This window comes from Tinamus guttatus, unplaced genomic scaffold (assembly GCF_059628265.1).
Source record: "Tinamus guttatus ecotype Peru unplaced genomic scaffold, ASM5962826v1 Tinamus_guttatus_pri_ptg000549l, whole genome shotgun sequence".
Lineage (NCBI taxonomy): Eukaryota > Metazoa > Chordata > Aves > Tinamiformes > Tinamidae > Tinamus > Tinamus guttatus.
Window position 1 is genome coordinate 495,023 of NW_028289083.1, and position 12,645 is coordinate 507,667.

The window sequence follows — 12,645 nt, forward strand, 5'->3', positions numbered from 1 at the left end:
AACCCTATTTCCTTTGGGAGCAGGAGGCTGCCGAACCGGGAGACCTGAGGGACGAGAGAGAGGCAGCAGGCTAGGGGTAGTGGGCATGGGGCGACCCGAGGGCCATTAGCACCGAGGCGAGTGGGTCCCTAGTGCCGCCCCGGGCAGGAGCTCTCCGGGAGGGCGACGGGGCGGCGGGGGCCGCCCCACGGCTTCTCCGAGGGCCCGGGGACACCCGGCAGGGGCGGCCCCGAGGGTGGCGGGGCTGTGGCGGGGGAGGCGCCGTGCCCCCCGCCCCACGGCGCCCGTAATCCCATCAGCGGCCGGCGCCTGCCCCGCTCCGCCCGTGCCGGCCCCGCGCGTCTAAAAGCGCGGCCGCTCCGCGCCCGCCTCCAGCCCCGCTCCGCGCCCGGCTGCCGCAGCGCCGGGCCGGGCCCCGCTCCCCTCCGGCCCCATAGGCGCCCCTAGGCCCGCGGCGGCGGGGGGAAGGCGGCGCCCATGGAGGCTCCGCGCCTCGCCCTGCTGCTGCTCGCCTCGTGCATCGGCTGCGCGGCCGCGCCGCGGAGGAGCCCCCCGCGCAGGCAAGGTAGGCACCGGCACCGGGGCCGCACCGGGGCGCCGGGAGCTGCGCTGCGGGGGCTGCGCGGGCAGCGCTGCGCAGCGCCGTGCTCAGACCAAGCCTCTCAAAGTTTAGTTCCCTTTAAAAGTAGCGCGGCCAGCGCGGAGCTGTCGGCGCGGCCGGCGGCGCCCCGAGCCGGTAGGGTCTCCCAGGCCGTAACTTAGTTATTAGTTATCACTGTTTGTTATCACTGTTTGTAATCAGTGTTGTTTGCACTGCTGCTGCCATCGGAAAACTGCGCGGGCGGGCGATGCGCGCAGGGGCCGGTCCTTCGCTCTGCCCGAGACGGGCAAGCACCCCTGGGCAGCCGCGCCGAGCAGCACCCGCTGCCTTGTGCTGCTGTCGCTTCAGTCGAGCCTGGGGATTTGGGTGAGCCGAGGCCGAACTGCGCCGTATGCGGTGTCCTCCGCGGGTCACTGGATCCCTGTGCTGTGGAGGGCTTGGGTCTTCTGTGCGGCTTCCTCCCTGAGTTTGCATCAGCTGTGTGCACACAGTATCTCTGCCTTCCCCTCCAAGAGGCTGCTTTTACTTATGTTTATTTTTACTTAGAGAATACACTTAGAAATAAACTGTTAAAGAAACAACGTTGCAGAATAGGGTCCCTGGTATTTTCTTTCCCATTCTGGCCAAGACGTTCAAGTTGCAAATCAAGACCCAGCTGCTGCTGTTGCAGGAGTATTTGTTGCACATTTTGGTGGTTTCTCTGGGGTGGGCAGTAGCCGCTGATTTGCGCTGCTGCCTGAGTAGAGGAAAGGGTCAGGTGAAGCTCTCTTGTCATTTGGAGGTTTCCCAGCTGAAGCTGCAGGATGGTTCTTGGTTCTATGGCGTTGCACAGTACATGTACTCTACTGTGTACATGTACACAGTACAGTACAGTACTGTGCATTTTGCACAGTAGTGATTTAGGTAGCATACAGGAGCATATCCTGAAATAAAATGGTTAGGGAAGTGGCAATTTAGGTAGAAGTTTTAGTTGGCAATGCAGTTACATAAGTAACTACCTACATAGGTTACCTGGGGTACTTCAGGATTGGGTTTCAGTGCATTTCCTCTGACTAGACACTACTTTTGATCTACAGGGGCATTCCCAATGGTGCCAATAGGATTTTTATGTGTTGATCAAGCTGATAGATGCTCCTTAATGGTCAAAAGTTAAAGGCCTGGACTTTGAGCATCTTTTACAACCTTTGTAGCCTATGTGGTATGAACCATGAGCTGGACACAGTATATGATGAGGTTTGACATTTTACATACTTTAAACACTGATCAGAAAGTACTTATGTCTGAGACGGTCCCAGACGTGCAACCATGTTTTGAAATCATTGCGGCCAACACTGATTTTTATCACTGTCATTGCACAGATCAGAGTGAATCAGATGAACTGAAAATCTAACTAGTACTTTTTTTCCTCAGTTGACAAAATGTTTGTAGGATCAGACCTTTTTTGTATTTTTACAACACTGTTAAAACTTTTTTTTTTTTCCATGTTTCAGAATCAATATTGTACATTCTCTTGCTCCTGTGGTGGAAAAACATGTCTCCACAGTTGGAAGCTTAATACTTAAATAGAATCTGAGCTTAAAGCCCTTATTGGACAGATGGCTAATTTTACTGGTCTGACCTTGCCTCTTAGGGATCTAGTCCCATGATCCTTGGTTATCGTAATAGCTACTATTAAGTACATGAGGAAATTAAATAGGTAGTAGTTGTGAATGAGATGATTAGTAGCTTGCATTAAAATATTGGATAAACAAATTTGGGGATGGGAACCTGTAGGTATTTTTAAAGATCCCACTAACATATTGGTCTTCTTTCCCCTGATCACAGCAGAATGGTGTGTTCCTATGTATTAAAATATTTTAACTCAGAAACAAATAATTTATAGAGCTGTGAAAAAGGAGAATTAATATGCTAACATAGTATAGACATTATTTTTCTTAGCTGTGCATTTTCTGTTTGCAGAAACAGAAGGGAGTTTCTGTGCAGCAGTGTGTAGCTCCCAGCTACCTGTTGCCAAAGGCTACTGGAATTGGGGGTTTCCAAGAACCCTGTGCCTGAGTCCCTGTTTTGAAGGGTCATTTTCAAAACATTGAGAAAATCTCTGCCTTGTTTTTTATGCTCCATGATTAACAATGAAAGGCAACTATCATTTATTCACAAGTCAGAAAATAACAGGTGAAGAGGATGCAGGATAGTGAAAGGTGTGGAAGTTTTTCACTTTGCCCTTGCCAAATACAGGATCTGTATCTGAAGTGCAAGTAATGGATCACATGGAGAGAAAAGTGATGAAACCACTTTATCTTTAATAACGGGAGCTAACTGGGAAGTCCTGTGGGTCAAAAGCGAAAGCAGTAGTCAAATACAGCTCCATTTTTCCCAGTTTCTTCATTTGGGACTTGGTTTGCAAAGATCTGTTTTGTAGTTCCAAGAAAGCGGTGGAGTGAGAAGGAAATCTGTTTGTGAAGTTAAAATGAGTTGTAAAATTACTACAAATACAGCTTGCTAAATTCAAGTTCAGCAACAAAAACTGTCTTGCTAAAATCAAAACGCCCTGAAGACTGCTAAACTCATTTGAACATTTATTTACAGTTGTGTGATGCCCTCACTGGAAACAAGGAAATGGGATGACAGACACTTTGGGAAGGGCTTAAAACAAATCTTTAGACACCGGATGGTGAATACCATAGTTGGGAAGAGATTAGTCTGGGGTTCTCTAAATCTTTTGCTCCCAGAAGAACCTGGCACTTGTTCTCTTTCTTTCAAATGATTTTCTTGCTTTTGCCTTCTGCAAAGCCACAGACTTTTACTGCTTCTGATTCATGTGTCAGTTAACTGATTGCTGAAAAGTCTATATCTTTTACGTGTAATACTGCTACTAATACAATTATATTGAATTTTAATGGTTCTGTGATTTTAGAGAAATACAGGGGAAAGAGCTGACCACTAATCTGATTGGCCATGAATGTTCATGGCACGAACTTGTTGCACCGTATTACATTGTTACTTTCTTTTATAACAGAGAGTAAATACTGAAATCCAAAGGCCTGCAGACATTACGCGTATCAGGTTGATCTGCACAGAAAACAATAAGGCATTCATATGTGAGTTTTTTTTTTAATGATTACCAATTAATAGAAATAAACAATTGAATTTCCTAGCTTGAATCAGTGTCACAGATGTGCACAGTGGCAGAGTCACTGACTTTGTGGATGTTAGTGCTGGAAGAATTAGTGCAATTAAAGCTAGAGACAGACCTTTATGAGAGTGCATTGCTCAATATCAGAGCCAGATTTTCAAAAGAACCCAGTCCCGAAGTCAGCATTACACTAAACTACTTTTTTTTTCCCAAAGAATTTGGCACTGAGATAGTTGAATTCTTTAGAAAATCTGCCTATAATAAGAGCTGCTGGATATGGAACACTTTGGGAAATCTAGCCCTATTTAGATATTAAAATAGGTCAAGCTACCTTGAAAAATTATATCTGTAGACATGGAAAATGTTACTGTCTTTTGGGTGGGAAAAAGGTGGTTTTAGTTTTTTTAAATATTATGAATTTTGGGGAACAACATTAGAATGGGTTGTAATTCATTGTCACAATAAATTCTACATGTAAAGCATGCAAGGATAAGGCTGATCTTCTCCTGAGTTTGAAATACCTATGAGAAAAGAAATGAGTCTAAGCCTGAATGATTCTTAATATAAGGGCTGCAGAACTGGCATCAAAGGTGTATGTCTATGAGCTAAAACTAATAAAAAAGATGTGAATTATTTATTTGAGGGAACATTAGTATCATTCTTTTATTTTTTCAGACACGCACTAAAACGTGGACTATTAGAAAACAGTAGTGTATGACTTAAACACCAATAAAATCAAACATACATTAATGATATATGTGTTTGTTGTTGTTTATCATATTTGAGTGTCACTTGTGTCACAACACTGATGTTTTTGTTTTGACTGGACTTGCAATCATAACTTTTGAGCCAATATTCAGGTGCTATTACTGCCTATATTCATCAATCTCATCACCACGTTGCATGACAAATTTCTCTGAGAGATAGGAATATTGTTCCCATTCCCTCTAGGGCAGAAGATACCATTATGGCTAAGAACTCATTGGATTATTTCACTTTAGCCTGTTAATTAGTATATCACTGTTAATCACTCATTTCAAAGTATGTCTTATAATTTTATTTAATCTTGTTTGTTTCAAAATGTCTCCTCCTGCTCTTTGTATCCTGAAATTGCTATTTTCCTCTGTAAAAGGAAATGTTCCCTCCAAAACTGTTATATAAAACATGCATAAAACATCTTGGATGTGCAAGGTTTGATATTTTTTGCAGAAGCTTAAAGGGCATTTCCAAACGTGAATTGGCTACAAAACTTACACCATTCCTCACAAAGGTAAAGTTTCAATATTGGTAAGATTATGCCAAAAGCAGAGTTGGAAATTCCCAATGATGCTTTGGAGAAGAGAGGTCATTTTGGAGTCAAGGCTGAGACTTGGATATCTTTATTGCTGCCATAGACTTGTTCTTTGAGTGTTTGCCAGTCTTTTCCAGGCCAGGCTTTCCATCTTTAAAATGAACTTAGAGTGATTTGGCACTTTTATCCTTTCCCAAGCTTGCCACATTAGATTGTAAAAGGACTTCTATATAGTTCTCAGCAAAACTGTACTCCAAGTTTAGTCAAGGCTGCTAGCAAAGTACAACTTTAGTAATATTGCATAGGAGGAGGTCTCTGAATCTTCATGTGCTTTGCAAGAAAGAAACACAACCTCTCTTATTCTCTAGAAAACACTGTGACACTGCAGTAGCCAGGGCACACGCTGGTGGATGCATTTCATTAGATATGAACATACCCAATGCGCAGATTTACATTCGTAACATTAAACTTAATAACAAGGATTCCAAACATCATTTGCCCAAAAAGCTTCCTGAAGAGCAGGAGAATACACTTTGACTTAAAGTAGAAGATGTGAGTGGTGACATCTCTTCAGTCCGCCATAAGCTCATCAGTTATCTGATGAGAGTATACTGGGGAGTTTCGTATTCTTCAGATTAAATTTATTGCAGGGCTCAACATTATGTTCTGTTTCTGCTTGTATCGTTTTATGTAGTGTTACAAAAAGCAAAGCAAAGCAAACAAAAAAAACCCTATAACCAATAGAGTTGCTTGAAGACTTTTTATAACACAGATTAAGTGAAACACTAAAGCAAGTGGTTAATAGAAAGTTTTTTCCTCGTATTAAAAATGTTATCAAAAATATCAAAAATGCTAGTAAATTACCATGAATCAGTATTTGCAGATTTGATTGTTTCATTTTGTATTAGTAGATAGTTCAAGTTTTCTATTAGAAACAGGATTTATTTAAATATTAGAGTGTACTGTTCAGCGACATATTAGTGATCATGTATTAGTGGTCTGTGATCCAGCACTTAAAGCACAAGCATGAGGGAGACAGGTAGGCTACATGATTTTGAATGAAATTTCCTAAATTTTGTCTGTGCAAATGAATAGTGTATTGGAGAGGAAAGTGTATTGTGTAAATACACAATAGTGTATTGGAGAAATAGTGTATTGGAAATAGTGTATTGGAGAAAAGAAAAAAAAAAGGGAACAAGTACCTGTTCTTTAAAATTATTTCTTGTTGAAAGGGAATACTTTTGTATAAAGACATGCATAATATGATGTCCTTTTGTCTTTTACTTTCAGTAAAAATGCTTAAACATGAAGATTTTTTTTTTTGCATAAAACAACCTTCCCACCTCCACAATTCCTCAATGCAAATGTTCAAATCACAGAGAGGTGAATATTTTTTTCCAGACTTTTCAGAAAACGTTTATCACTAAGTTGAGAACAAGAACAGTAAAATTCATCTTCAAAAGTTACTGCTTCAGAAAGGCATAAGCCCCTGAAAATTGAAGGCTTAGAGGGGAAAGCTCCATCTCAACCAGATAGCTAAATCAAACCCAGCTAATGATACAATGTGAGATGATCCATAAAACTCTCAGGCAAAAAGTGTATAGTGTCAAATACATAAGTTCAAGTGGATTCTTCTCCTGAGCTCCATGTAATTACCCCCAGGAGCAAGGGCTACTCATGAAGACAGCTCATCAGGATTTTAGCATCAAATAAAAGAGAAACACACATAATACCAAGCCAGGGAACTGTTATTCAGAAGAAACAGGATTGCTTTTGGGCTATGAACAAAACCACTTCTTCTCTTACCAATTCTCTGACTATATTATTAGACAAAAGATTTGTTTTCTTAAAAAGGTCTTTCATTCAAGCATGCTAGAAAATAATTTTTAGACCTAGGTGAGACCCAGGTGCTCACATATGTGTATCACATCCAGGTGCTAACATATGTGTATCACAGAATGGCAGGTGCAGAATATGTGGTGGATGGGTATTTTTCAATTTACCTTATAATTATTAAATTTTTAAAAAGTACTGGTGCATATGAGAGTCAAATTAAGAACAGTTCCAGTTTTCTTAACACCAGCTGAGAACTGGTGCCCCTTATCTCAAACGCAAAGATCTCTAGGGTTGCAAGAATCCTAAGACAAATTATCCTTCATCCCTCTCTCAATTTTTACAGTCATTAAAAGTTGCAGGCAACTGTGAAAATGATGGCATAGTCAAATATCTAACACCTGTGCACATCTGAAACCTGCAATTTGAGTTGTTTTTCTAAAATTGAGGGGAAGGAGCATATTGTGAATGTTCAGCATGCTGCTTTCAAATACGGAAATCATTCTAATTCCTTTAATGTGTTAGAGGTATTATTCCACATATAGAGTTCTAAAACAGAACTGGCTTTAAGTTGCTGAGCTCAAAAAGGTTCTGAAAAAAATGAATAGGATAAATATAGATATTTTTCCTCAAATTCATAGATCTTCTTCAATCAGAAGCTCATTTTAGAAAACAACAAATAGGTGAAACATTAATCTGCAAATTGTTGTCTATGACCAACCAAAACTTTTGTGATTTAACTCAGGATAGCAGAAGCTAGAATGTGTTGCTTGGAGCAGAAATGGTAGGTCTGTTTCATATCCTGCTTTCTAGATAGTCACAGGGGAGGACAGCGAGTTTCTAAAAATAAGGAAACTTTTTTATTAAGATAACTGTTTACAGAGATGGTGGAATTACAGCTGGTAACCCAGCCATGTACACAGAGACCAAGTTCTGCAGACGCCTTTGCCTTGTTTTTTCATTCAGGTTGTTACTGTTTTCATCTTAATTGACCTGTCATAATGTCAACACTATGTTACAGTGAACTCCATGTTGTTGACTATATGCTCAACAATTACAATTTTCTTCATATATGTGCTAATGAATTTAAGACATTAAAGCCTTTTCATTTGTGGAGTAGTAAGACTTAGTAACTACAATGAGGATGAAAGAAGGAATGTGGGCAAAAGTCACTACAAGACAAAGGATGAGCCACCACCTAAAAATGTTTAGAAACATAAAGAATCCTTTGAACTGGTTGTGGCCAGGAGGAGCCCCCCTGAAGAGGCTGAGAGAAGTGCATGGTTGGTATGGATAAGGTGGACTCTGCAAGTTGCAGAAGTGATGTACTTGTGGAGCAGGGAATGTAATGAGAAGGTTTGGGAGCAGCAGGTTGTTAGCTTCATGGACAACAAACCTGTGTCCAAGCTGCTTGCTGTTCTCTTTTGTAACTGGTCTCTACCTATGCTGATATGTTTCCATGTCTAGACTTCTCTGACAGTAACATTTCAGAGGCTCCTCAATCTCTCAGTCATTTTCCCTGCTTTCACCTCTCGCTGCATCTTACTGGCTCTTTAGATACACAGCTGTGTCCTAAACTAGATTAGCGAAGTGATTCAGATTAAAAAACACATTTTCTTTCACCTAATAGATACAAAGAGCTTTCTTTGTGGTTTCTATTGACACTATTAATGGAAGGAGAGACTTATTGGCTGCAGAAGATAGTGAAGTTGTCCTGTTTTGTAGGGAGGAGCGGAGTTGTCTTGTTTGTTGAGAAGAATTTCCTGCTGCTTGAAAAGTTTCCAAATTTCCTCTCTGATTCAGTACTGTGATTCAATACAATCACAGTTGCATTTGTGCTAATTTCTGCAGTCAGTGTAAAATTATTGGACAGTAGCATCTAAATAAACCTTGCTGCCAGAGTACAAAAGCTTTGGCATGGGCTTAATAGCAAAAGTTATTAGCTTGCTAGATTTCAGTCTGGTAGAAACACCAAAATTCAAATTTCTAGTTCCGTTGTGCCTCTTGATTTGTCATGTCTTCCTTCAGAACAGTGGCAGGATTTTTGAAAACATTCAGCCTCATATCTGCATTTTCGAAGTTAAGGTTTCATTCTTTAGTTTTGCATTATGCAGCTTCAAGAGGCCCATTTTTATGTTTTAAAAATAGGACACACAATCTTGTCTTTAGCTGTCCATTCAAAAAAGGTTATGCCAAGTTTCAGTTCTTTGGTAGCAACTGAGGGGCTGATCTGCCGGAAAGCATCTTTGCAGAGAAGGATCTGGGGATTCTGGTGGATAACAAGGTGAACATGGGCCAGCAGTGTGTCCTCGCAGCAAAGAAGGCCAACAGCACCCAGGGCTTCATTAGGAAGAGCATTGCCAGCAGGTTGAGAGAGGTGATCCTGTCTACTCAGTCTTGGAGAGGCCACATGAGTGCTGGGTCCAGTGCTGAATGGCCCAGTACAGGTAAGATGTGGACTGGAGTGACTCAGCGAAGGTCATGAGGATGATTAAGGGATTGGAGCATCTGATAGACAAGAAGAGGCTGAGAGTGCTTGAACTATTCAGCCTGAAGGAGAGAAGGCTCAGGGATAAAAATACCTGACGGTGGGATGGAAGGAGACAGGTTCAGACTGTTCTCAGAGGTGCCCGGTGGCAGGACAAGTGCCAATGAACACAGCCTGAATTACAGAAAATTCCATTTAGACAGTGGAAGAAATGTGTTTACTGTGAGAGTGGTCAAACACTAGAACAGGTCACCCAGATAGATTGTGGGGTCCCCATTCTTGGAGATATCCAAAGCCTGGCTGGACATGGTCCTAGACAGCTTGCTGTAATTGACCTTGCTCTGAGCAGGGGTTTGGGCTAGATAAGCTCCAGAGGTGTCTCCAACCTCAACCGTTAGGTGATTTTGTGAAATGCCAAAAACTGCTTTTGAAAGGTGTACTTTAGCACTTGCCTTTAGCCTCCTTCATGCTGCTCACCATACTGCCATCGATTGATAACAGCAGCTGTACAATTATAACTCCTCTCTGCTTTGTACAGAGAAATCAGACATTTGCTTTTAGTTGTAATCAATACCAAGTTGTTCTGTGGGGTATAACTCTATTCTGTACAGAGTTTGAGGTGGTGAAACTGTTGATGAGGCCTGTGCCTAAACCTCTGGTCTCACTAACCTGGATGGACATTCCTTTTTGTTGCAGTTTCTGGTGCATGCCCAGATGCGTGTGTCCATCAATAATCAGCTTCAAAATAATTAGGGAGAACTTGGAGGGATTGTGTGAAGCCAAGATGCTGTGTGTCCTATCATCAGCCTGCACTTTTACTGTTCATCACACACTCTGCTCTGTCCTCTTTAATCTTTGTGAGTATCTATGTGTGTGCACAATGATTGCAGGAATTTTCTATCTGACATAGCATCAGTTTTCTAAAAGATACCCTTGTATTTTATTTCTTATACCAAGTTAAATGTTTCTTTAAGAGTTTAATGTTTTGTATCAGAGAAACATTGAGAGAGAAAAACTGTCATAGATAGAGCAAAGAGATTAAGAGACATTAAGAGAAACATTTTTCAAGTAGCCTGAACAATATAGCCATGGTTCTTATTGAAGATATTAAACTTTGGATAGCTAACTCCAGAAAAATATACTCTCAAATTATATTGATGGATGGGAAAAGGACTTTTCAAGTTATTTACCTGACATTTTAAATGTTTTTTTATGTGTGTTTTATCTGTATCTATAGATATGATAAAATACATCTATATAGGTATAAAACAAATGTATACACATATAAAATATGTATATAGATAGAATATATCTATATACATATATGCATATATAGATACAATATAAAATTGGAAAATAAGGATTTTATATATGTATGTATATATACACACACATATAAAACAAAACTGTTTTGTGGTAGTAAATACAAAAGCTTTTAGCTGTGTTGAACAGTCAGAAAAAAGTGGCAAGCTGAATTTTATTCTTTTTTGTCATTTCAGAACAGTAATAACCTACTTAATACTGTACATATACATAAGACACTGCTATGAACTTTAAATACTGGGTGGTCAACTTGGCTAATCTTTTCAGGTTTCTTCTTATAGCAGCATGAGTGTTGTGTGTCTTAATGCAGAATTTCTCATACTATACATATCATTAGCATGAAGAAATCTTCTTCAGTATTACTCAAAACCTCATAGGATATTACCTGTGTTTGTGATATGTGTGTTATTTTGTACCCTTGACAAAAGGGGGGTCTTGTAATAAAATATTATAAAAGGAAAGAGCTGGAGGACAAGAAAGCTAGTCAATTGCTTAATTTATTTTTAAGCTTTAAGGCTAATGAAACTGAAACAAGTACTAGGGTCTTGGTGTGCTTAATAGTGAGTAGTGGTTTCACACAGAAAGCTTCCTGCGGCCTGCAACTTGAAGGGTTAAGGCTTGAAGCAAGATGTCATCTTGGAAAGGCTCCCTGTCCCATCTTCCCACTTCAAGCGGCCATGTTGTCCTGTCACTTGCCTTGCTCTGTCCCTGGAGCTCATCCCATTCCATTCAGCTCCTCACTGTCTCAGATACTTAACCAGGAGAAAAGAGAAGTTTTTTTTTTTCCTCTGGCATTAGTGAGTTGAATTCTCGTATCATGAGCTCAGATGAACATCTGAGTCAGCGCAAAAGAGGAGAGAGAACCCTAGGAGTTGGGATGGGAAGGTAGAGGTAGAGAGATGGGGAAGTGGAGAGGTGGCAGGGCAAGAGATGAGACTTTTCCATTTCAGTGTCCATGAGCTGTTACTTCTGCTCCATGGCACTCTTAAATGATGCAAGTTTTCCCAGGTCCAGAGTTTCGTTTGCAGCTTTCATGATCTGTTTTCCCTGAGGCAGATGTGGTAAACGTTCTGTGTGTAGCAGTGAGCAAAGTCTCTGCTCTTTGCTAGCTGCTGCCCTATAACCTGGTTGCTTTTTCTTCACTGCCACTGGATGTTGCAATGCAGAAAACAAGCGAGCGGGATGAGGCAGGAAGGATGCCACCAGCACGCTGGCACTTGTGGTTGGATTGCTGGCTTTTTTCCAGCTGGTCCTCCTCTGTTGTATAGACATGTTAAAACATTTTTGCTGATTTACAACTACTTTCTAAAGCTATTTTAAATCTTCCAGCAACTTTTATTTCATTTTATTCATTTTATAAACTGTTTGGAAACTGGTGCACCAGCAGATGAGATGGGATTTGAAAAATGGAAAAAAAAAATGCAGCTTCTGGAAATGGGAAGCAAACACATAGGGAATATCACAACAGAAGTAGCCTGTAGTCTTGAACACAGAGATGTTAGCCTTTGAGTAGCAGATTCACAGGGAATAAAGACCCAACTACCTTTTCTATTGACTGTGCTATCGTGCTGCAGACAGACCTCATGAATTAGGGAAGCCAGGCTGCAGCACTGGGACTATGACCGGTTAAGTGCGTGTCTGCTGAGGGCCATGAGCACTTGATCTTGGCTCAGGCTTTCAGGAATACACCTGAAGTTATGCAGCCAGAGCGCCTCTGTGGAGCTTTCCTTTAAAGGCATCTCCATTTACCTCTTTCCATTAGCCAGGGCAGTAAGGCACTTGTGTTAGGAGAAATATTCCACTAAGTGTCTAAATGCAAATTCAGTTTATGTACTTGTGTTAGGCAGACCAGCTCCCAATCTGTAATAATCAAAGACATGAAGGACTCTCAAAGATAACAAAAGATTACCCTGTCTGTTCCCCTTCACTAAGTCCAGGATAGGTATAAATTTAGACCTTTGCTTACAGATAATGGT

At 41.0% G+C, this 12,645-nt stretch overlaps 1 protein-coding gene across 1 annotated transcript in view; it reads left to right on the forward strand.

Moving 5' to 3' along the window:
- The first annotated feature begins 471 nt into the window (after positions 1-471).
- The window catches only part of EGFLAM (EGF like, fibronectin type III and laminin G domains), a 75,264-nt gene continuing 63,090 nt past the window's right edge, over positions 472-12,645 (forward strand). The window contains exon 1 of the mRNA XM_088534388.1: positions 472-565. Coding sequence (XP_088390514.1) covers positions 478-565 — 88 coding nt within the window. The 5' untranslated portion in view covers positions 472-477. The remainder of the gene's footprint in view (positions 566-12,645) is intronic.